General features: G+C 43.0%; 1 protein-coding gene and 3 pseudogenes across 7 annotated transcripts in view; all 4 read right to left on the reverse strand.

Moving 5' to 3' along the window:
- The window catches only part of LOC311013232 (protocadherin gamma-C5-like), a gene marked incomplete at its 5' end in the record, with an annotated part of 293,577 nt that extends 275,711 nt beyond the window's left edge, over positions 1-17,866 (reverse strand). For 2 of the 4 annotated variants that reach the window (XM_084009243.1, XM_084009239.1), the window contains one exon: positions 15,478-17,866. In XM_084009243.1, coding sequence (XP_083865369.1) covers positions 15,478-17,862 — 2,385 coding nt within the window. Of the gene's footprint in view, positions 1-11,712; positions 14,098-15,477 lie in introns of those variants that run through there. The other 2 variants (XM_084009244.1, XM_084009240.1) reach the window with 1 other exon arrangement.
- LOC311013330 (protocadherin gamma-A11 pseudogene) lies at positions 27-9,581 on the reverse strand (annotated as a pseudogene). The gene is made up of 2 exons: positions 8,930-9,581; positions 27-1,786 (listed from the first exon to the last, which is right to left on the reverse strand). The product of its transcript is annotated as a protocadherin gamma-A11 pseudogene (transcript).
- Positions 2,342-5,673, reverse strand: LOC311013331 (protocadherin beta-15 pseudogene; annotated as a pseudogene). Its single transcript has 2 exons — positions 3,283-5,673; positions 2,342-2,350 (listed from the first exon to the last, which is right to left on the reverse strand). The product of its transcript is annotated as a protocadherin beta-15 pseudogene (transcript).
- A 1,322-nt stretch (positions 17,867-19,188) lies between the features above and the next one.
- On the reverse strand, positions 19,189-21,633 carry LOC311013733 (protocadherin beta-15 pseudogene; annotated as a pseudogene). Its single transcript has one exon. The product of its transcript is annotated as a protocadherin beta-15 pseudogene (transcript).
- Positions 21,634-21,658: the final 25 nt, after the last annotated feature.

Raw genomic sequence — 21,658 nt, forward strand, 5'->3', positions numbered from 1 at the left:
CGGAAGGCCACAAGCAAAGTTAAATGTTAGATCCAGAATTGTTTGAGGCCTACCTCTGGGGACTCATCTGGGTCACCAAACGCATCAGCAAAGTCTGACGGACTTTTCCTCAGAGTCTGGTCAGCAGGCAGCGTGTTGTCATTGTAAGATGACACGAACTTAAAGTCGCTGGTTCTAGAGCCTGTTGTCAGGTAGGCGTCATAGTTGTAAGCGCTGCGTAAAGTTCCTGTTCCATCAACATCTGCGTAATTAGGAGGGAGATAAGCGCTGGGGATGGCAACTGCTCCATCAAACAACAGTCTGGGCTTTCTCCTGCGACAAAACCTCACACCGAGGATGATGATGATGAAGGTCAGAAAAAAGGTGGACACAGACACCAGTGCGATGATCAGATAAGAGGTCAGCTTGGAGTTCTTCTCATCGTAAGAAATATCCTTCAGTTCTGGCACCTCAGCCAAGTTATCAGAAATCAGTAAATACATGGAACAGGTGGCAGAGAGAGAGGGCTGTCCGTTATCTTTCACTGACACAATGAGGTTCTGTTTCATGCTGTCAGACTCAGAAATGTCCCGCTGTGTCCTGATCTCTCCGCTGTGGAGACCGATAGTGAAAAGTCCCGGATCGGTGGATTTGACTATATGATAGGACAGCCAGGCGTTCTGTCCGGAGTCCGCGTCCACCGCTATCACTTTGGACACCAGAGAGCCTCCGTGTGCAGCTTTGGGGACCAGCTCGGTCATGAAGGAGTTGCCCTCCGGGGCGGGGTACAGTATCTGAGGAGAGTTGTCATTCACATCCGATATGAAGACACTGACGGTCACGTTGCTGCTGAGCGGAGGAGAACCGTTGTCTCTGGCCGTCACGTGGACTTTAAAACTCCTGAACTGTTCATAATCAAACGACCTCACAGCGTGGATCACCCCCGTGTCTCCGTTAACAGATAGGTAGGAGGACACCGGGGCACCGTTCACCTCACCAGGTAACAGAGAATAAACCACGGTACCGTTTTGTCTCCAGTCGGGGTCTCGAGCACTAACGGAACATAAAGTGGAGCCAGGTTTGTTATTTTCAGTCACATATGCGCTGTAGGACTGTTCCTCAAACACAGGTGGGTTGTCGTTGATGTCTGCTACAGATAAGTGAACAGTTTTAGAGGAGGACAGAGGTGGAGAGCCCTCGTCAGTGGCAGTGATGGTAATGTTGTAATCAGACACTAGTTCACGGTCCAGTTGTCCTGTGGTCACCAGAGAATAATAGTTTTTAATAGAAGGAACCAACTTAAAAGGGGCGTTTCCCTGAATGGAGCAGCGGACCTGTCCGTTAGTCTCAGAGTCTCTGTCCTGCACGTTAATGATGCCCACCTCTGTACCAGGTGGGATATCTTCAGCTATGGGATTTGTCAGTGACTTAATGATTGTAAGAGGGGCGTTGTCATTGACATCTGTGATGTCAATCATTAATGTAGAGGATGACACTAATCCAAGACCATCCTTGGCTGTAATTTGCATTTCATAGGAGGACAACTCCTCATAATCTATTGTTCCACTTACTTTCACTTGACCAGTTTTCTGATCAAGAGAAAAAACGTTATTACTTTCATCAGATATATGATCAAATTCATAAGTCACCTCACCATTGACTCCCTCGTCTGCATCAGTAGCGCTCACTGTGACCACTACGGTGTCTACAGGAGAGTTTTCAGGCAGACTGGCTTCATAAACGGCCTGGCTAAACACTGGGGCGTTATCATTAGCATCCAGCACAGTGACGTGAATGACTACGGTACCTGATCTCTGAGGAGAGCCTCCGTCCGTTGCAACAAGCACAATCGTTAGCTCATGCTGTTGTTCTCTATCCAGCTCCTTGTTTAAAACTAACTCGCTGTATTTTCCTCCTCCGCTTTTTGCAATAACATTTATTCTGAAATGTTCATTTGCCTCGATGCTATAGCCCTGGATGGCGTTCTGTCCTATATCTGCGTCGTGGGCCTCATCCAGACGGTAGCGACTTCCTTTAGAAGCGGATTCTCTAATTTCAAATTTGATTGTATTCTTTTTAAATTGTGGGGAATTGTCGTTGATATCTTGAACGAGTACGCTAATGCGATGGAGCTCTAAAGGATTCTCTAAAACAAGTTCCTGTTTTAGAACGCAAGATGCCTTTTTGCCACAAAGCCCCTCTCTGTCAATCCTGTCGGCAACAATGATATCTCCAGTACTGAGATTAATGTCACAATACCGTTTGCCGTTTCCGTCTGCATCGATACGCGCTTTACGGGCAGCCAGTTTTCCCACATCAAGTCCAATATCCTTCGCTATATTTCCAACAACTGAACCGCGTTTCATCTCCTCTGAAAAGGAATAAGACACATCTCCACAGACGGTTTGGAGCACCAGAAGGAATATTTCCAAAGAGGTGACCAGGCCAGGCACTGCTTTGTGCCCCATTTCCCCGCAAAAGTAGAGACGAATCTACCACCAAGACTTGAAAAATACAAAAAAACAAGCCAATAGAAATCCTCTTCCAAGAAGTAAAGTCCGATTACAAACGGCGTGACTTTGCTGCTTCACCAAGGGACAATCTACCGCGATTAAGAAATGTGCATGCGTGTGGGATAATATAACGTAGCACCATGAAGTACGTGTGGTGGACAGCGACACTGTGAGCAGATTGTAGGTATTACAACATATGTGTATACTTGAGTACTCAGCGGAGAAAATGAAACAACAAAATCCAACCTGCAGACAGATCTTAAAATACATAAATGACCACTACAAACAGTTAGAGGATGTTCTGTTGTATAGGTTGTAAATCACTATTTAGAACAGTACAACTGCGTATGTTGCACTACAATGACGAGAGTGTGAGATTTACAATGCATTCAGCATGATGGATAGATGCCCATGCATGATATAATATGCACTATGGACGAAGAGCCACGTTTAGAAGTCTAAGGAAATGTACCAAGATGAAACATTTATGTATTAATAACTAACCAAATACAATATTGGGATATTCACATGCCAATAATCATCAAAGAAACCGAAATGTTACATGCTTCTTTTAAACAATTAGGCTATATTTGTTTAAGGGGGGGGCATTTTGGGCTAAAACAATGAATTGACATTATTTTTGTACATTTAACCCATTAGGAAACTACTAACTAAAGAATAAAAGTGTTGTTCAATAACATAACAAAGGATCAATTGAAATTGGTTGAGGGTCAAAACTATACACGAATGAAAATATTTGACTTGACACTTAAAAACCACATGTGCCTACCTCTAGAGGCTGTAAAGAATCTTGAAACACCTCCGCAAAATCGCTTGGACTTTTCCTCAGAGTCTGGTCAGCAGGCAGCGTGTTGTCATTGTAGGATGACACGAACTTAAAGTCACTGGTTCTAGAGCCTGTTGTCAGGTAGGCGTCATAGTTGTAAGCGCTGCGTAAAGTTCCTGTTCCGTCAACATCTGCGTAATTAGGAGGGAGATAAGCGCTGGGGATGGCAACTGCTCCATCAAACAACAGTCTGGGCTTTCTCCTGCGACAAAACCTCACACCGAGGATGATGATGATGAAGGTCAGAAAAAAGGTGGACACAGACACCAGCGCGATGATCAGATAAGAGGTCAGCTTGGAGTTCTTCTCATCGTAAGAAATATCCTTCAGTTCTGGCACCTCAGCCAAGTTATCAGAAATCAGTAAATACATGGAACAGGTGGCAGAGAGAGAGGGCTGTCCGTTATCTTTCACTGACACAATGAGGTTCTGTTTCATGCTGTCAGACTCAGAAATGTCCCGCTGTGTCCTGATCTCTCCGCTGTGGAGACCGATAGTGAAAAGTCCCGGATCAGTGGATTTGACTATATGATAGGACAGCCAGGCGTTCTGTCCGGAGTCCGCGTCCACCGCTATCACTTTGGACACCAGAGAGCTTCCGTGTGCAGCTTTGGGGACCAGCTCGGTCATGAAGGAGTTGCCCTCCGGGGCGGGGTACAGTATCTGAGGAGAGTTGTCATTCACATCCGATATGAAGACACTGACGGTCACGTTGCTGCTGAGCGGAGGAGAACCGTTGTCTCTGGCCGTCACATGGACTTTAAAACTCCTGAACTGTTCATAATCAAACGACCTCACAGCATGGATCACCCCCGTGTCTCCGTTAACAGATAGATAGGAGGACACCGGGGCGCCGTTCACCTCACCAGGTAACAGAGAATAAACCACTGTACCGTTTTGTCTCCAGTCGGGGTCTCGAGCACTAACGGAACATAAAGTGGAGCCAGGTTTGTTATTCTCAGTCACATATGCGCTGTAGGACTGTTCCTCAAACACAGGTGGGTTGTCGTTGATGTCTGCTACAGATAAGTGAACAGTTTTAGAGGAGGACAGAGGTGGAGAGCCCTCGTCAGTGGCAGTGATGGTAATGTTGTAATCAGACACTAGTTCACGGTCCAGTTGTCCTGTGGTCACCAGAGAATAATAGTTTTTAATAGAAGGAACCAACTTAAAAGGGGCGTTTCCCTGAATGGAGCAGCGGACCTGTCCGTTAGTCTCAGAGTCTCTGTCCTGCACGTTGATGATGCCCACCTCTGTACCAGGTGACACGTTCTCAGGTATGGGATTGGTCAGTGATTTTAGATATATCACTGGGGCGTTATCATTTACATCAGTGACGTCAATCATCACTTTAGAATCAGATGAAAGTCCGTAACCATCTTTGGCATCGATGCGCATTTCGTATTTTGAATTACTCTCAAAATCAAGTGGTCCGATGACTTTTATCTCTCCGGTTTTACTGTTCAGTGAGAAAACATGTTTAGCCCTTTCTGAGATGCGGCTAAACTCATATGTCACTTCTCCATTGACTCCCTCGTCTGCATCAGCTGCACTTACAGTGACGACTACAGTATCAAGTAAAGAGTTTTCAGGTAGACTGGCTTTGTAGATGGCTTGGTCAAAGACTGGGGCGTTATCATTAGCGTCCAACACACTCACGACTATATTGGTTGTTCCTGTTCGCTGTGGATTGCCACCATCTACGGCGATCATCATGAAATTTAAATCGTGTTCCTTTTCACGGTCTAGCTCTTTGTGCAACACCAAGTCAATGTTCTTAGATCCATCAGCATCGTCTCGAACAGATAAAACGAAATGCTCATTCTTTTGTAAACTGTATTGTTTCACCGTATTTTGTCCGATGTCCGCGTCATGTGCTTCGTTAACGCGATATCGAGCTCCTTTGTCAGCAGATTCTCCTATTTCGAGTTTAATTATATCCTTTGGAAACACGGGTGAGTTGTCGTTTACATCCTGGATGAGCAGTGCAATGCGGTGCAGCTCCAACGGGCTCTCTAGGACCAATTCGAATTTAAGCACACACGAAACCTTGTCTGGACACAGCTCCTCTCTATTAATCTTTTCCCTTATGATGAAATTTCCTGTTTTTTGATCAATATCGCAGTAGTGCTGATAGCTGTCCTCAGTATCAATACGGGCTTTACGAGTGAACAACGTCCCTACTTCCAGCCCGAGGTCCTTGGCGATATTTCCAACAATGGATCCGGGTCTCATCTCCTCCGGAACAGAATAGCTGAGGTCTGCAGTGATGATGTGGACGAAGACAATAAAGCCGTAAGAAAAACTTAAAAACGCTTTTCCTATTTGGTCCATTGCTTCTCTGAAAAAAGATACGCACGCGCAAATGACGTTATAGCTGCTAAAATTCCGATGTAATGGTACATTTAAGAGCGCCGCTCCTACAACAATGGCAGCTCCGACTTTAATGCTTGCGTTTCTCCGTTTGCAGTGGGTGGAGATATGAACCTCCTCACATCTGCGAGTGAGCAGCGACGCACTGAGTTAGTTTGGAATATTGCAAATGAACAACTAAGATATCAGGATACGTTACACAGTTGCTGTCATGATCAACACTGGAAAGTCTTCAGTGAACGTTGGGCCGTGAAGTGAGAGTATTTTACTGCGAAGAGTTGGTGTAATAGACGTATACAGAGAAAACTCAATTCAGCACCATGGACAGCGCTTAAACAGTGAGGTGTAGACACAAAGCTTTCCCTCATTTTATATTTCTGTTTTAAAGTATGGATAATGCAGACTGACCACTGAACATGAAATATAATTCTGATCTTAGGATGTTTTACAGCATTTCCAAAGTTACAACGGCAAAAACATGCTTCAGTGTTAAAAATCAGGAGGCCTACAAAGGACTTGCATCTGATTTCCACACATATCCTTTATATAATAGGAGGCTATTTTATTTTCTCTGTGCATCATTCAGTGGTTAACAACAGATACTTTTAGGCATGAAATCTAATAGGCATGTGTGGGGCTGTCTGAGGGGCTCAATAACTTCATTTATGAACAAGCAGTTTAGTTTTTCATCAAATAATATCTAAAACATCATCCAAACTGACAAAGTCACAATTCCAACAGTCGTGTGAAATGAAATTGATGTGGGGCTGAACAAGTCATGTTTGGTCAACTTCTGTTTCACAAAACTACCACAAATACAAATGCAAACTCTGATTACTGCTTTAATATTTGCTGGGTTGAAATTAAAAATAATGGCAAAAACAAAAGCAATGGGATAACCACAATATGCAGATTGTGATCACAGATTACCAACATACAGTAAAAGTAGATTTGCTTATATGTAGATGGTAAGTATTCTATCATCATGTTTGAAAAAGGCCTAAAAATCGCATCTTTTAATAAACTAAATACATGCTGCACGCATTGCGTCAACGACTATATATGATTGTGCAGTAGGATACACACTGAATTAGACATTAATAGACTCCTGGAGTCAATTCTCCTGCAAAGTAATATAAATACCTGGACGGTAACATTTATTACAAAATCATATGAACCAGAGTTTGTAAAGAGCCGGTATTAAATCATACTCAAACATTGCATTGTCACAGCCAAGCAATGGATTCAGATACGTTATATTGTTGGAAAAAAATACAAAAGAAAACACAAGAGGAATGGTGATCCTTTTCATGTCATGTCCTAGATATGCTCATGCCAAAACAAATACCACATAGCAAGGGCATATGACTGCTTGAGACTTAACAGATCACAACATCCTTATATACAAGACAAATTATAGTACATGACAACTGGAAGGCCACAAGCAAAGTTAAATGTTAGATCCAGAATTGTTTGAGGCCTACCTCTGGGGACTCATCTTGGGGACCAAACACATCAGCAAAGTCTGACGGACTTTTCCTCAGAGTCTGGTCAGCAGGCAGCGTGTTGTCATTGTAAGATGACACGAACTTAAAGTCACTGGTTCTAGAGCCTGTTGTCAGGTAGGCGTCATAGTTGTAAGCGCTGCGTAAAGTTCCTGTTCCGTCAACATCTGCGTAATTAGGAGGGAGATAAGCGCTGGGGATGGCAACTGCTCCATCAAACAACAGTCTGGGCTTTCTCCTGCGACAAAACCTCACACCGAGGATGATGATGATGAAGGTCAGAAAAAAGGTGGACACAGACACCAGCGCGATGATCAGATAAGAGGTCAGCTTGGAGTTCTTCTCATCGTAAGAAATATCCTTCAGTTCTGGCACCTCAGCCAAGTTATCAGAAATCAGTAAATACATGGAACAGGTGGCAGAGAGAGAGGGCTGTCCGTTATCTTTCACTGACACAATGAGGTTCTGTTTCATGCTGTCAGACTCAGAAATGTCCCGCTGTGTCCTGATCTCTCCGCTGTGGAGACCGATAGTGAAAAGTCCCGGATCGGTGGATTTGACTATATGATAGGACAGCCAGGCGTTCTGTCCGGAGTCCGCGTCAACCGCTATCACTTTGGACACCAGAGAGCCTCCGTGTGCAGCTTTGGGGACCAGCTCGGTCATGAAGGAGTTGCCCTCCGGGGCGGGGTACAGTATCTGAGGAGAGTTGTCATTCACATCCGATATGAAGACACTGACGGTCACGTTGCTGCTGAGCGGAGGAGAACCGTTGTCTCTGGCCGTCACGTGGACTTTAAAACTCCTGAACTGTTCATAATCAAACGACCTCACAGCGTGGATCACCCCCGTGTCTCCGTTAACAGATAGATAGGAGGACACCGGGGCACCGTTCACCTCACCCGGTAACAGAGAATAAACCACTGTACCGTTTTGTCTCCAGTCGGGGTCTCGAGCACTAACGGAACATAAAGTGGAGCCAGGTTTGTTATTCTCAGTCACATATGCGCTGTAGGACTGTTCCTCAAACACAGGTGGGTTGTCGTTGATGTCTGCTACAGATAAGTGAACAGTTTTAGAGGAGGACAGAGGTGGAGAGCCCTCGTCAGTGGCAGTGATGGTAATGTTGTAATCAGACACTAGTTCACGGTCCAGTTGTCCTGTGGTCACCAGAGAATAATAGTTTTTAATAGAAGGAACCAACTTAAAAGGGGCGTTTCCCTGAATGGAGCAGCGGACCTGTCTGTTAGTCTCAGAGTCTCTGTCCTGCACGTTAATGATGCCCACCTCTGTACCAGGTGACACGTTCTCAGGTATGGGGTTAGTCAGTGATTTCAGATATATCACTGGAGCATTATCGTTCATATCAGTAACATCTACTATAACTTTGGCGTAAGAGGTTAACCCTAAACCATCTCTAGCTTCCACTCTCATTTCAACAGAACCTATTTCTTCGAAGTCAATCGCTCCAGATACTCTAATTTCTCCATTTTTAGGATCAATGGAAAACAAATTTACGTCATCATCGGATACATGGCTTAATTCATACGTCACATCTCCATTCACTCCTTCATCTGCGTCAGTAGCACTAACATTAATCACTACGGTATCTGGAGGAGAGTTTTCAGGCAGATTGGCTTTATAAACGGCCTGGCTGAACACTGGGGCGTTATCATTAGCATCCAGTACAGTGACGTGTATGACTACCGTACCTGATCTCTGAGGAGAGCCTCCATCTAGAGCTGTGAGGTGCAAATTAATATCCCTTTGTTTCTCTCGATCAAGTTTATTCTCCAGTACGAGTTCAACCTTGTTGCTGTCAACAGCGAGAATAAAGTTGTCGTTCTTTTGTAGGTTGTATCTTTGAACAGCATATTGTCCTATATCTGCGTCATGGGCCTCCTCGATGGAGAAACGGTTACCCTTTTCAGCGGACTCGCTTATTTCCATTTCAATCAAATTCTTTTTGAATTTGGGCGAGTTGTCGTTTACATCTTGAACATGAAGACTTACACGATGAAGCTCCAAAGGATTTTCTAAAACCAGGTCCACTTTCACAACACACGAGGGTTTCTTGCCACAAAGGTTTTCTCTGTCAATTCTCTCCGACGTGATCAAATCTCCGGTACTCAGATTAATATCGCAGTGCCGTTTACGAGTCCCATCAAAATCAACACGGGCTTTCCGGGAAGATAAGGTCCTCACATCAAGACCGAGATCTTTGGCTATATTTCCGATAACAGATCCAGGTCTCATCTCTTCTGGAATAGAATAACTCAGGTCTCCATTAACGAGGCGCAGCGTCACAATAAAGGAACCAAAGCAGAAGATCGCACGAAGCGCTGAAAATCCTTTGTCGTCCATCCTGACATAAAATGCGCTTCCAGGCTTCCAAAAACGTATTGTACAGGACGCACATACAAATATATCCAAACGGAGTAAATAACCCAACACTGCGCACCAGTATCCACAAAATATGTCCGATGATCTGACCGATTATCTGGCAGAAATACACACGACAGTAATTCAGTAGAGTGGGAGTGGTGTGTTCATTTTGTGCAAGCCAACAGCGACACCACTCGTCACTTTATTGCTTCACATCGTTGTGTGCAAATATTCTTAAAAGTCTAAAATCTAACCAGGTAATATTCCCTCAGATTAACATGACAGCCTGCCGCGCACTATATGTTGGAAATAACGACAATGCAATGGATATATGTACAGGGGATAAAATCTGATTTAATATAAGAACTTCCATTATATTCTCGATATTTTACCATGAAGACAACTTAAATGTTCTGTTCAAGATCAAAACTTTCGGTGAGAGAACAGGGATGCCGGTTCAGCACCATGGACAGTGGTAGAAGAAAGGTTCAAATTATTTTCTTAATTAAAATTTAAAATACCACAAAGTAAAATAATTATATATATATATATATATATATATATATATATATATATATATATATATATATATATATACAGTATATATATATATACTGCATTTTAAATTTGAATGAGCTAAAATCTTATAAGCAAAATAACTTAAATTTAAAAAAAAAACAGGATCTACTCCTCGAGCATAGAAAAATCCCTGTGAGTAATACACTATCCTACATGCCATTCTTAGATTATTCGTAGCAATGCACCATAAATTAGCACTCCACTGTTTTAGCTGGTAGATGTGATGCTAGTGTAAATTCCTACACAGCTCTGTAGTTTAGTACGGATGTTCCTAATAGGCTTCATCTTTGACCTCCAAAGGGTCACTGGTAAAGCTGAAGATTCCTACCATAATTAACAGGAGAGGAAAGAAGAACATGTACTGTCACAAATAGGAGTTGGTCACTAAATAAAAAATGTAACTTCAATTTATGCCATGATACAACAATGTTAACACAGAAAATGTGTAGTTGGTAAATAATTTACCTCAAATACACATACAATATATTCTTTGTAATTAGCTCAGCATTGGGGAACTGGGTGTTGTTTCACTGTACAACTTAGCTCAAAGACATTTGAATGAACTTCCAAGGACATTACAATGTAAACAACAGGAAGAAATTATTAGTCCAGTAACACTCATGTTGTGACTAATCAATTAGGTGATTTAATCAATAGATCTGTAAAACTGTGTTTCTCCACAAATAATAACAAAATAGTATCAGTTTGAATCTTGTGTCCAGAGATGTGTTCATATGTTTCTGGACATAAACTCAAATTGAAAAAAGCATACAAAAATGGACTACAGATATCTTAGTTGATTAAGACTAAGATTAATCGACTCATCGACTATGTCGACTATGAGGGACAGTCCTTATAAAAAATGTAGGTTTTTCTTTACTTTCTAGCTACAAATTACTAACCAACTGACAAAGAAGACAAACACACCTTTGAACATGACACTGCAAAATTCACTAACACTGTAATGTTTACAAAAAAACTGGGTAGGGCACTTTAAGACAATTAGCTAAGGCAGTCAGGGAATTGACACCTATCCAAACTGTAACAACGTGCATGAATAAAGACTTGACTGAATTATGGTTGAACATAAAGAAAGAAAAAGTATTTTTGCAAAACAAAATACCAACTTGATCAGATCCAAGAACCACAGTCAAACTGAGGGGTTTATGGAAGGCACTTTTTCCATATTTAAATGACACTTGACGGTAGGACAACACAAATGGCATGTGCTGGATATTGACAAAAATGCTTGGCAGCATAACATTAAAATTATGCACTTGTTTTTCCAATATTCCTCTGGTACAACCAACATTTGTTTTTAGGTTACTAGATAGCAGGTTAGTTACATTATAGGCAGAAAAGATCAGATTCCCTGGTTATAAAGGATGTACGGTAGGAATATTTAAACAATTGCAGATGTGTTACCAGTTTGATATCGAAGGATGCTCTCTTTATTAACCGAACATTCCACTTCAACAAAGTTCTTTGCATAATGAATTTTGACCAGGGAAGTACTTTAATATGTTCTTACCTCTAAAGATGGCTCTAAATCATCGAACGGGTCAGCAAAGTCTGATGGACTTTTCCTCAGAGTCTGGTCAGCAGGCAGCGTGTTGTCATTGTAAGATGACACGAACTTAAAGTCGCTGGTTCTAGAGCCTGTTGTCAGGTAGGCGTCATAGTTGTAAGCGCTGCGTAAAGTTCCTGTTCCGTCAACATCTGCGTAATTAGGAGGGAGATAAGCGCTGGGGATGGCAACTGCTCCATCAAACAACAGTCTGGGCTTTCTCCTGCGACAAAACCTCACACCGAGGATGATGATGATGAAGGTCAGAAAAAAGGTGGACACAGACACCAGCGCGATGATCAGATAAGAGGTCAGCTTGGAGTTCTTCTCATCGTAAGAAATATCCTTCAGTTCTGGCACCTCAGCCAAGTTATCAGAAATCAGTAAATACATGGAACAGGTGGCAGAGAGAGAGGGCTGTCCGTTATCTTTCACTGACACAATGAGGTTCTGTTTCATGCTGTCAGACTCAGAAATGTCCCGCTGTGTCCTGATCTCTCCGCTGTGGAGACCGATAGTGAAAAGTCCCGGATCGGTGGATTTGACTATATGATAGGACAGCCAGGCGTTCTGTCCGGAGTCCGCGTCCACCGCTATCACTTTGGACACCAGAGAGCCTCCGTGTGCAGCTTTGGGGACCAGCTCGGTCATGAAGGAGTTGCCCTCCGGGGCGGGGTACAGTATCTGAGGAGAGTTGTCATTCACATCCGATATGAAGACACTGACGGTCACGTTGCTGCTGAGCGGAGGAGAACCGTTGTCTCTGGCCGTCACGTGGACTTTAAAACTCCTGAACTGTTCATAATCAAACGACCTCACAGCGTGGATCACCCCCGTGTCTCCGTTAACAGATAGATAGGAGGACACCGGGGCACCGTTCACCTCACCAGGTAACAGAGAATAAACCACCGTACCGTTTTGTCTCCAGTCGGGGTCTCGAGCACTAACGGAACATAAAGTGGAGCCAGGTTTGTTATTCTCAGTCACATATGCGCTGTAGGACTGTTCCTCAAACACAGGTGGGTTGTCGTTGATGTCTGCTACAGATAAGTGAACCGTTTTAGAGGAGGACAGAGGTGGAGAGCCCTCGTCAGTGGCAGTGATGGTAATGTTGTAATCAGACACTAGTTCACGGTCCAGTTGTCCTGTGGTCACCAGAGAATAATAGTTTTTAATAGAAGGAACCAACTTAAAAGGGGCGTTTCCCTGAATGGAGCAGCGGACCTGTCCGTTAGTCTCAGAGTCTCTGTCCTGCACGTTAATGATGCCCACCTCTGTACCAGGTGACACGTTCTCAGGTATGGGGTTAGTCAGTGATTTCAGATATATCACTGGAGCATTATCGTTCATATCAGTAACGTCTACTATAACTTTGGCGTAAGAAGTTAGACCTAAACCATCTTTAGCTTGCACTCTCATTTCAAAAGAACTCATTTCCTCAAAGTCAATCACACCAGTTACTTTAATTTCTCCAGTTTTGGGATCAATAGAAAATACATCTACATCATCATCAGAAACGTGACCAAAGTGATACGTCACATCTCCATTCACTCCTTCATCTGCGTCAGTAGCACTAACATTAATCACTACGGTATCTGGAGGAGAGTTTTCAGGCAGACTGGCTTTATAAACGGCTTGGCTGAACACTGGGGCGTTATCATTAGCATCCAGTACAGTGACGTGTATGACTACGGTACCTGATCTCTGAGGAGAGCCTCCATCTAGAGCTGTGAGGAGCAAATTCATATCCTTTTGCTTTTCACGATCAAGTTTATTCTCCAGTACGAGTTCAACCTTGTTGCTCTCAACAGCGAGAATAAAGTTGTCGTTCTTTTGTAGGTTGTATCTTTGAACAGCATATTGTCCTATATCTGCGTCATGGGCCTCCTCGATGGAGAAACGGTTACCCTTTTCAGCTGACTCGCTTATTTCCATTTCTATTAAATGTTCTCTGAATTTTGGCGAGTTATCGTTTACATCTTGAACATGAAGACTTACACGATGAAGCTCCAAAGGATTTTCTAAAACCAGGTCCACTTTCACAACACACGAGGGTTTCTTGCCACAAAGGTTTTCTCTGTCAATTCTCTCCGACGTGATCAAATCTCCGGTACTCAGATTAATATCGCAATGCCGTTTACGAGTCCCATCAAAATCAACACGGGCTTTCCGGGAAGATAAGGTCCTCACATCAAGACCGAGATCTTTGGCTATGTTTCCAATAACAGACCCAGGTCTCATCTCTTCTGGAATAGAATAACTCAGGTCTCCATTAACGAGGCGCAGCGTCACAATAAAGGAACCAAAGCAGAAGATCGCACGGAGCGCTGAGTATCCTTTGTCTCCCATCCTGACACGAAATGCGTCCTCGGCTTGTATAACTTATACTTTCCAATGCGAAAAAAATAAAACTCGTCCAAAAACAGCAAGTAATCAAACACTTCAGCAGTGCACACGATATGAGAAAGGGTACCGTTTCTCCGGAAAATCTGCAGCTATGGAGGTGGGTGGAGTGGTGACATCCTATTATCTGTCAGCCAACAGCGACACCATGAGTTATTTTTCATCTCAATAAAAATGTGCACTAAAGTATTCTTTACAAAGTCCTAAACAGCATTAAGGTAACTTTTCCTCACGTTCAAATGAAATGCATATGCGGTAAAATACATTTTCGGAAAAGACGCACACAATCTATTCTTTGTATTTGGCTCAGGTTTCGGAAGGTTGGTTTTGTTTCCCACAGTACAACTCAGCTCAATGATTCTTTGAAATAGGTCGTTACCTTTGGTTTAGTTTTATAAAAGTTGTTATATGGGAGTAGGTAAAATAAAATAAAAATACTGCAGTTTTAGCCTTCGAAAGAAAACGCAAGCTGAACAAGACTAACATATTATTGTAAAAGGGAAAAAAGCTGCTCTTGCAAGTTATATTTTGAGGCCATGAGCTTGGTAATTATGTAACAACAATACAATGATTTCATCACATCCGCTATATATCAAATTATCACTACAAATCGGATTTTATTTAAATTCAGAAAACATGATGAGGACAAAAAGATATCGCCAGTTTTGTCTGTGCGTAAATTGCTTGGGAAACATTTCAGTACCACGAACAGATCCGTTGAGATTCGACAGAGCTGATCGCACAAAGTGCTTCATTAAGAAAAATAATGAACAGTTTTTTATGGTAACTAAATCTTGCTAGATGGTTTTGTAACTAATTTTTGAATTGTTGTCAGGTTTTCTGGCAAAGATCAGGCTGAAGTTACTCGGTCGCGAATGATTGTGTTATTCTAAACGAATTGGTCCCACTTACCATAAATTGACGTGTTGCAACATTTGAGCGCAAAATAAATGTAGATATTATAAAAATTTCGTTCAAGAATCACATTCAAAGGATATATTTCTGACAGACAAATTGAAAATAACATCAGTGTGGACAACAATGGAAATCTAAATGTAGAAAACACGTCAAATACACATCAAGTGTGGGGTCGCGTGGTTGTTAATGTTAAAGTGTTAAAACGTGTCATCATTTTCTGAAGTAATTAAGAAAATTAATTGTGATCGAAAAAACAGGGTAACCAACATTTCCGCAAAAAAAATTGATTCAGCCAACTCACAATATCTTGCAGAAAAATAAACTCATGTTTTAGCCAGACAGGTACTAACAAGACTCAATGAACCAGCTGAAAATGCATTGTGACGAGTAACTTTGAACAGTTCCTACCTCCGCAGATGGCTCTAAATCATCGAACGGGTCTGCAAAGTCTGATGGACTTTTCCTCAGAGTCTGGTCAGCAGGCAGCGTGTTGTCATTGTAAGATGACACGAACTTAAAGTCACTGGTTCTAGAGCCTGTTGTCAGGTAGGCGTCATAGTTGTAAGCGCTGCGTAAAGTTCCTGTTCCGTCAACATCTGCGTAATTAGGAGGGAGATAAGCGCTGGGGATGGCAACTGCTCCATCAAACAACAGTCTGGGCTTTCTCCTGCGACAAAACCTCACACCGAGGATGATGATGATGAAGGTCAGAAAAAAGGTGGACACAGACACCAGCGCGATGATCAGATAAGAGGTCAGCTTGGAGTTCTTCTCGTCGTAAGAAATATCCTTCAGTTCTGGCACCTCAGCCAAGTTATCAGAAATCAGTAAATACATGGAACAGGTGGCAGAGAGAGAGGGCTGTCCGTTATCTTTCACTGACACAATGACGTTCTGTTTCATGCTGTCAGACTCAGAAATGTCCCGCTGTGTCCTGATCTCTCCGCTGTGGAGACCGATAGTGAAAAGTCCCGGATCGGTGGCTTTGACTATATGATAGGACAGCCAGGCGTTCTGTCCGGAGTCCGCGTCCACCGCTATCACTTTGGACACCAGAGAGCCTCCGTGTGCAGCTTTGGGGACCAGCTCGGTCATGAAGGAGTTGCCCTCCGGGGCGGGGTACAGTATCTGAGGAGAGTTGTCATTCACATCCGATATGAAGACACTGACGGTCACGTTGCTGCTGAGCGGAGGAGAACCGTTGTCTCTGGCCGTCACGTGGACTTTAAAACTCCTGAACTGTTCATAATCAAACGACCTCACGGCGTGGATCACCCCCGTGTCTCCGTTAACAGATAGATAGGAGGACACCGGGGCACCGTTCACCTCACCGGGTAACAGAGAATAAACCACTGTACCGTTTTGTCTCCAGTCGGGGTCTCGAGCACTAACGGAACATAAAGTGGAGCCAGGTTTGTTATTCTCAGTCACATATGCGCTGTAGGACTGTTCCTCAAACACAGGTGGGTTGTCGTTGATGTCTGCTACAGATAAGTGAACAGTTTTAGAGGAGGACAGAGGTGGAGAGCCCTCGTCAGTGGCAGTGATGGTAATGTTGTAATCAGACACTAGTTCACGGTCCAGTTGTCCTGTGGTCACCAGAGAATAATAGTTTTTAATAGAAGGAACCAACTTAAAAGGGGCGTTTCCCTGAATGGAGCAGCGGACCTGTCCGTTAGTCTCAGAGTCTCTGTCCTGCACGTTAATGATGCCCACCTCTGTACCAGGTGACACGTTCTCAGGTATGGGATTGGTTAGTGATTTCAGATATATCACTGGAGCATTATCGTTCATATCAGTAACATCTACTATAACTTTGGCGTAAGAAGTTAGACCTAAACCATCTTTAGCTTTAACTCTCATTTCAAAAGAACTCCTTTCTTCAAAATCAATTGCACCAGTTACTTTAATTTCCCCACTTTTTGAATCAATAGAAAATACATTTACATCATCATCAGAAACGTGACCAAAGTGATACGTCACATCTCCATTCACTCCTTCATCTGCGTCAGTAGCACTAACATTAATCACTACGGTATCTGGAGGAGAGTTTTCAGGCAGACTGGCTTTATAAACGGCCTGGCTGAACACTGGGGCGTTATCATTAGCATCCAGTACAGTGACGTGTATGACTACGGTACCTGATCTCTGAGGAGAGCCTCCATCTAGAGCTGTGAGGAGCAAATTAATGTCCTTTTGTTTCTCTCGATCAAGTGTATTCTCCAGTACGAGTTCAACCTTGTTGCTGTCAACAGCGAGAATAAAGTTGTCGTTCTTTTGTAGGTTGTATCTTTGAACAGCATATTGTCCTATATCTGCGTCATGGGCCTCCTCGATGGAGAAACGGTTACCCTTGAATGCTGACTCGCTTATTTCCATTTCAATCAAATTATCGTTGAATTGCGGCGAGTTGTCGTTTACATCTTGAACATGAAGACTTACACGATGAAGCTCCAAAGGATTTTCTAAAACCAGGTCCACTTTCACAACACACGAGGGTTTCTTTCCACAAAGGTTTTCTCTGTCAATTCTCTCCGACGTGATCAAATCTCCGGTACTCAGATTAATATCGCAATGCCGTTTACGAGTCCCATCAAAATCAACACGGGCTTTCCGGGAAGATAAGGTCCTCACATCAAGACCGAGATCTTTGGCTATATTTCCAATAACAGATCCAGGTCTCATCTCTTCTGGAATAGAATAACTCAGGTCTCCATTAACGAGGCGCAGCGTCACAATAAAGGAACCAAAGCAGAAGATCGCACGGAGCGCTGAGTATCCTTTGTCTCCCATCCTGACACGAAATGCGTCCTCGGCTTGTATAACTTATACTTTCCAATGCGAAAAAAATAAAACTCGTCCAAAAACAGCAAGTAATCAAACACTTCAGCAGTGCACACTATACGAGAAAGGGTACCGTTTCTCCGGAAAATCTGCAGCTATGAGGTGGGTGGAGTGGTGACATCCTATTATCTGACAGCCAACAGCGACACCATGAGTTATTTTTCATCTCAATAAAAATGTGCACTAAAATATTCTTTACAAAGTCCTAAACAGCATTAAGGTAACTTTTCCTCACGTTCAAATGAAATGCATATGCGGTAAAAATACATTTTCGGAAAAGACGCACACAATCTATTCTTTGTATTTGGCTCAGGTTTCGGAAGGTTGGTTTTGTTTCCCACAGTACAACTCAGCTCAATGATTCTTAGAAATAGGTCGTTACCTTTGGTTTAGTTTTATAAAAGTTGTTATATGGGAGTAGGTAAAATAAAATAAAAATACTGCAGTTTTAGCCTTCGAAAGAAAACGCCAGCTAAACAAGACTAACATATTATTGTAAAAGGGAAAAAGGAAAAAAGCATCTCTTGCAAGTTATATTTTAAGGCCATGAGCTAGGTAATTATGTAACAACAATATAATGTTTTCATCACATCCGCTACATATCAAATTATCACTACAAATTGGATTTTATTTAAATTCAGAAAACATGATGAGGACAAAAAGATATCGCCAGTTTTGTCTGTGCGTAAATTGCTTGGGAAACATTTCAGCACCACGAACAGATCCGTTGAGATTCGACAGAGCTGATCGCACAAAGTGCTTCATTAAGAAAAATAATGAACAGTTTTTTATGGTAACTAAATCTTGCTAGATGGTTTTGTAACTAATTATTGAATTGTTGTCAGGTTTTCTGGCAAAGATCAGGCTGAAGTTACTCGGTCGCGAATGATTGTGTTATTCTAAACGAATTGGTCCCACTTACCATAAATTGACGTGTTGCAACATTTGAGGGCAAAACATTTTTTGATATTATAACAATTTCGTTCAAGAATCACATTCAAAGGATATATTTCCGACACACGACTTGAAAATAACTAACATCAGTGTGGACAACAAGGAAAATCTAAATGTAGAAAACACGTCAAATACATCAAGTGTGGGGTCGCGTGATGGTTAATGTTAAAGTGCTAAAACGTGTCATCATTTTCTGAAGTAATTAAGAAAATTAATTGTGATCGAAAAAACAGGGTAAGCAACATTTCCGCTAAAAAAATTGATTCAGCCAACTCACAATATCTTGCAGAAAAATAAACTCATGCTTTAGCGAGACAGGTACTAAAAAGACTCAATGAACCAGCTGAAAATGCATTGTGACGAGTAACTTTGAACAGTTCCTACCTCCGCAGATGGCTCTAAATCATCGAACGGGTCTGCAAAGTCTGATGGACTTTTCCTCAGAGTCTGGTCAGCAGGCAGCGTGTTGTCGTTGTAAGATGACACGAACTTAAAGTCACTGGTTCTAGAGCCTGTTGTCAGGTAGGCGTCATAGTTGTAAGCGCTGCGTAAAGTTCCTGTTCCGTCAACATCTGCGTAATTAGGAGGGAGATAAGCGCTGGGGATGGCAACTGCTCCATCAAACAACAGTCTGGGCTTTCTCCTGCGACAAAACCTCACACCGAGGATGATGATGATGAAGGTCAGAAAAAAGGTGGACACAGACACCAGCGCGATGATCAGATAAGAGGTCAGCTTGGAGTTCTTCTCATCGTAAGAAATATCCTTCAGTTCTGGCACCTCAGCCAAGTTATCAGAAATCAGTAAATACATGGAACAGGTGGCAGAGAGAGAGGGCTGTCCGTTATCTTTCACTGACACAATGAGGTTCTGTTTCATGCTGTCAGACTCAGAAATGTCCCGCTGTGTCCTGATCTCTCCGCTGTGGAGACCGATAGTAAAAAGTCCCGGATCGGTGGATTTGACTATATGATAGGACAGCCAGGCGTTCTGTCCGGAGTCCGCGTCCACCGCTATCACTTTGGACACCAGAGAGCCTCCGTGTGCAGCTTTGGGGACCAGCTCGGTCATGAAGGAGTTGCCCTCCGGGGCGGGGTACAGTATCTGAGGAGAGTTGTCATTCACATCCGATATGAAGACACTGACGGTCACGTTGCTGCTGAGCGGAGGAGAACCGTTGTCTCTGGCCGTCACGTGGACTTTAAAACTCCTGAAATGTTCATAATCAAACGACCTCACAGCGTGGATCACCCCCGTGTCTCCGTTAACAGATAGATAGGAGGACACCGGGGCACCGTTCACCTCACCGGGTAACAGAGAATAAACCACTGTACCGTTTTGTCTCCAGTCGGGGTCTCGAGCACTAACGGAACATAAAGTGGAGCCAGGTTTGTTATTCTCAGTCACATATGCGCTGTAGGACTGTTCCTCAAACACAGGTGGGTTGTCGTTGATGTCTGCTACAGATAAGTGAACAGTTTTAGAGGAGGACAGAGGTGGAGAGCCCTCGTCAGTGGCAGTGATGGTAATGTTGTAATCAGACACTAGTTCACGGTCCAGTTGTCCTGTGGTCACCAGAGAATAATAGTTTTTAATAGAAGGAACCAATTTAAAAGGGGCGTTTCCCTGAATGGAGCAGCGGACCTGTCCGTTAGCCTCAGAGTCTCTGTCCTGCACGTTAATGATGCCCACCTCTGTACCAGGTGACACGTTCTCTGGTATGGGATTGGTCAGTGATTTCAGATATATCACTGGAGCATTATCATTCATATCAGTTACATCTACTATAACTTTGGCGTAAGACGTTAGACCTAAACCATCTTTAGCTTGCACTCTCATTTCAAAAGAACTCCTTTCTTCAAAGTCAATCAAACCAGTTAATTTAATTTCTCCAGTTTTGGGATCAATAGAAAATACATCTACATCATCATCAGAGTGACCAAAGTGATACGTCACATCTCCATTCACTCCTTCATCTGCGTCAGTAGCACTAACATTAATCACTAATGTATCTGGAGGAGAGTTTTCAGGCAGACTGGCTTTATAAACGGCCTGGCTGAACACTGGGGCGTTATCATTAGCATCCAGTACAGTGACGTGTATGACTACGGTACCTGATCTCTGAGGAGAGCCTCCATCTAGAGCTGTGAGGAGCAAATTAATTTCCTTTTCCTTCTCTCGATCAAGTGTATTCTCCAGTACGAGTTCAACCTTGTTGCTGTCAACAGCGATGATAAAGTTGTCGTTCTTTTGTAGGTTGTACCTTTGAACAGCATATTGTCCTATATCTGCGTCATGGGCCTCCTCGATGGAGAAACGGTTACCCTTGAATGCTAACTCGCTTATTTCCATTTCAATCAAATTTGTTTTGAATTGCGGCGAGTTGTCGTTTACATCTTGAATATGAAGACTTACACGATGAAGCTCCAAAGGATTTTCTAAAATCAGGTCTACTTTCACAACACACGAGGGTTTCTTTCCACAAAGGTTTTCTCTGTCAATTCTCTCCGACGTGATCAAATCTCCGGTACTCAGATTAATATCGCAATGCCGTTTACGAGTCCCATCAAAATCAACACGGGCTTTCCGGGAAGATAAGGTCCTCACATCAAGACCGAGATCTTTGGCTATATTTCCAATAACAGACCCAGGTCTCATCTCTTCTGGAATAGAATAACTCAGGTCTCCATTAACGAGGCGCAGCGTCACAATAAAGGAACCAAAGCAGAAGATCGCACGGAGCGCTGAGTATCCTTTGTCTCCCATCCTGACACGAAATGCGTCCTCGGCT

Source organism: Eutrigla gurnardus (assembly GCF_963514095.1).
Source record: "Eutrigla gurnardus genome assembly, chromosome: 5".
In the NCBI taxonomy this organism is placed as follows: Eukaryota; Metazoa; Chordata; class Actinopteri; order Perciformes; family Triglidae; genus Eutrigla; species Eutrigla gurnardus.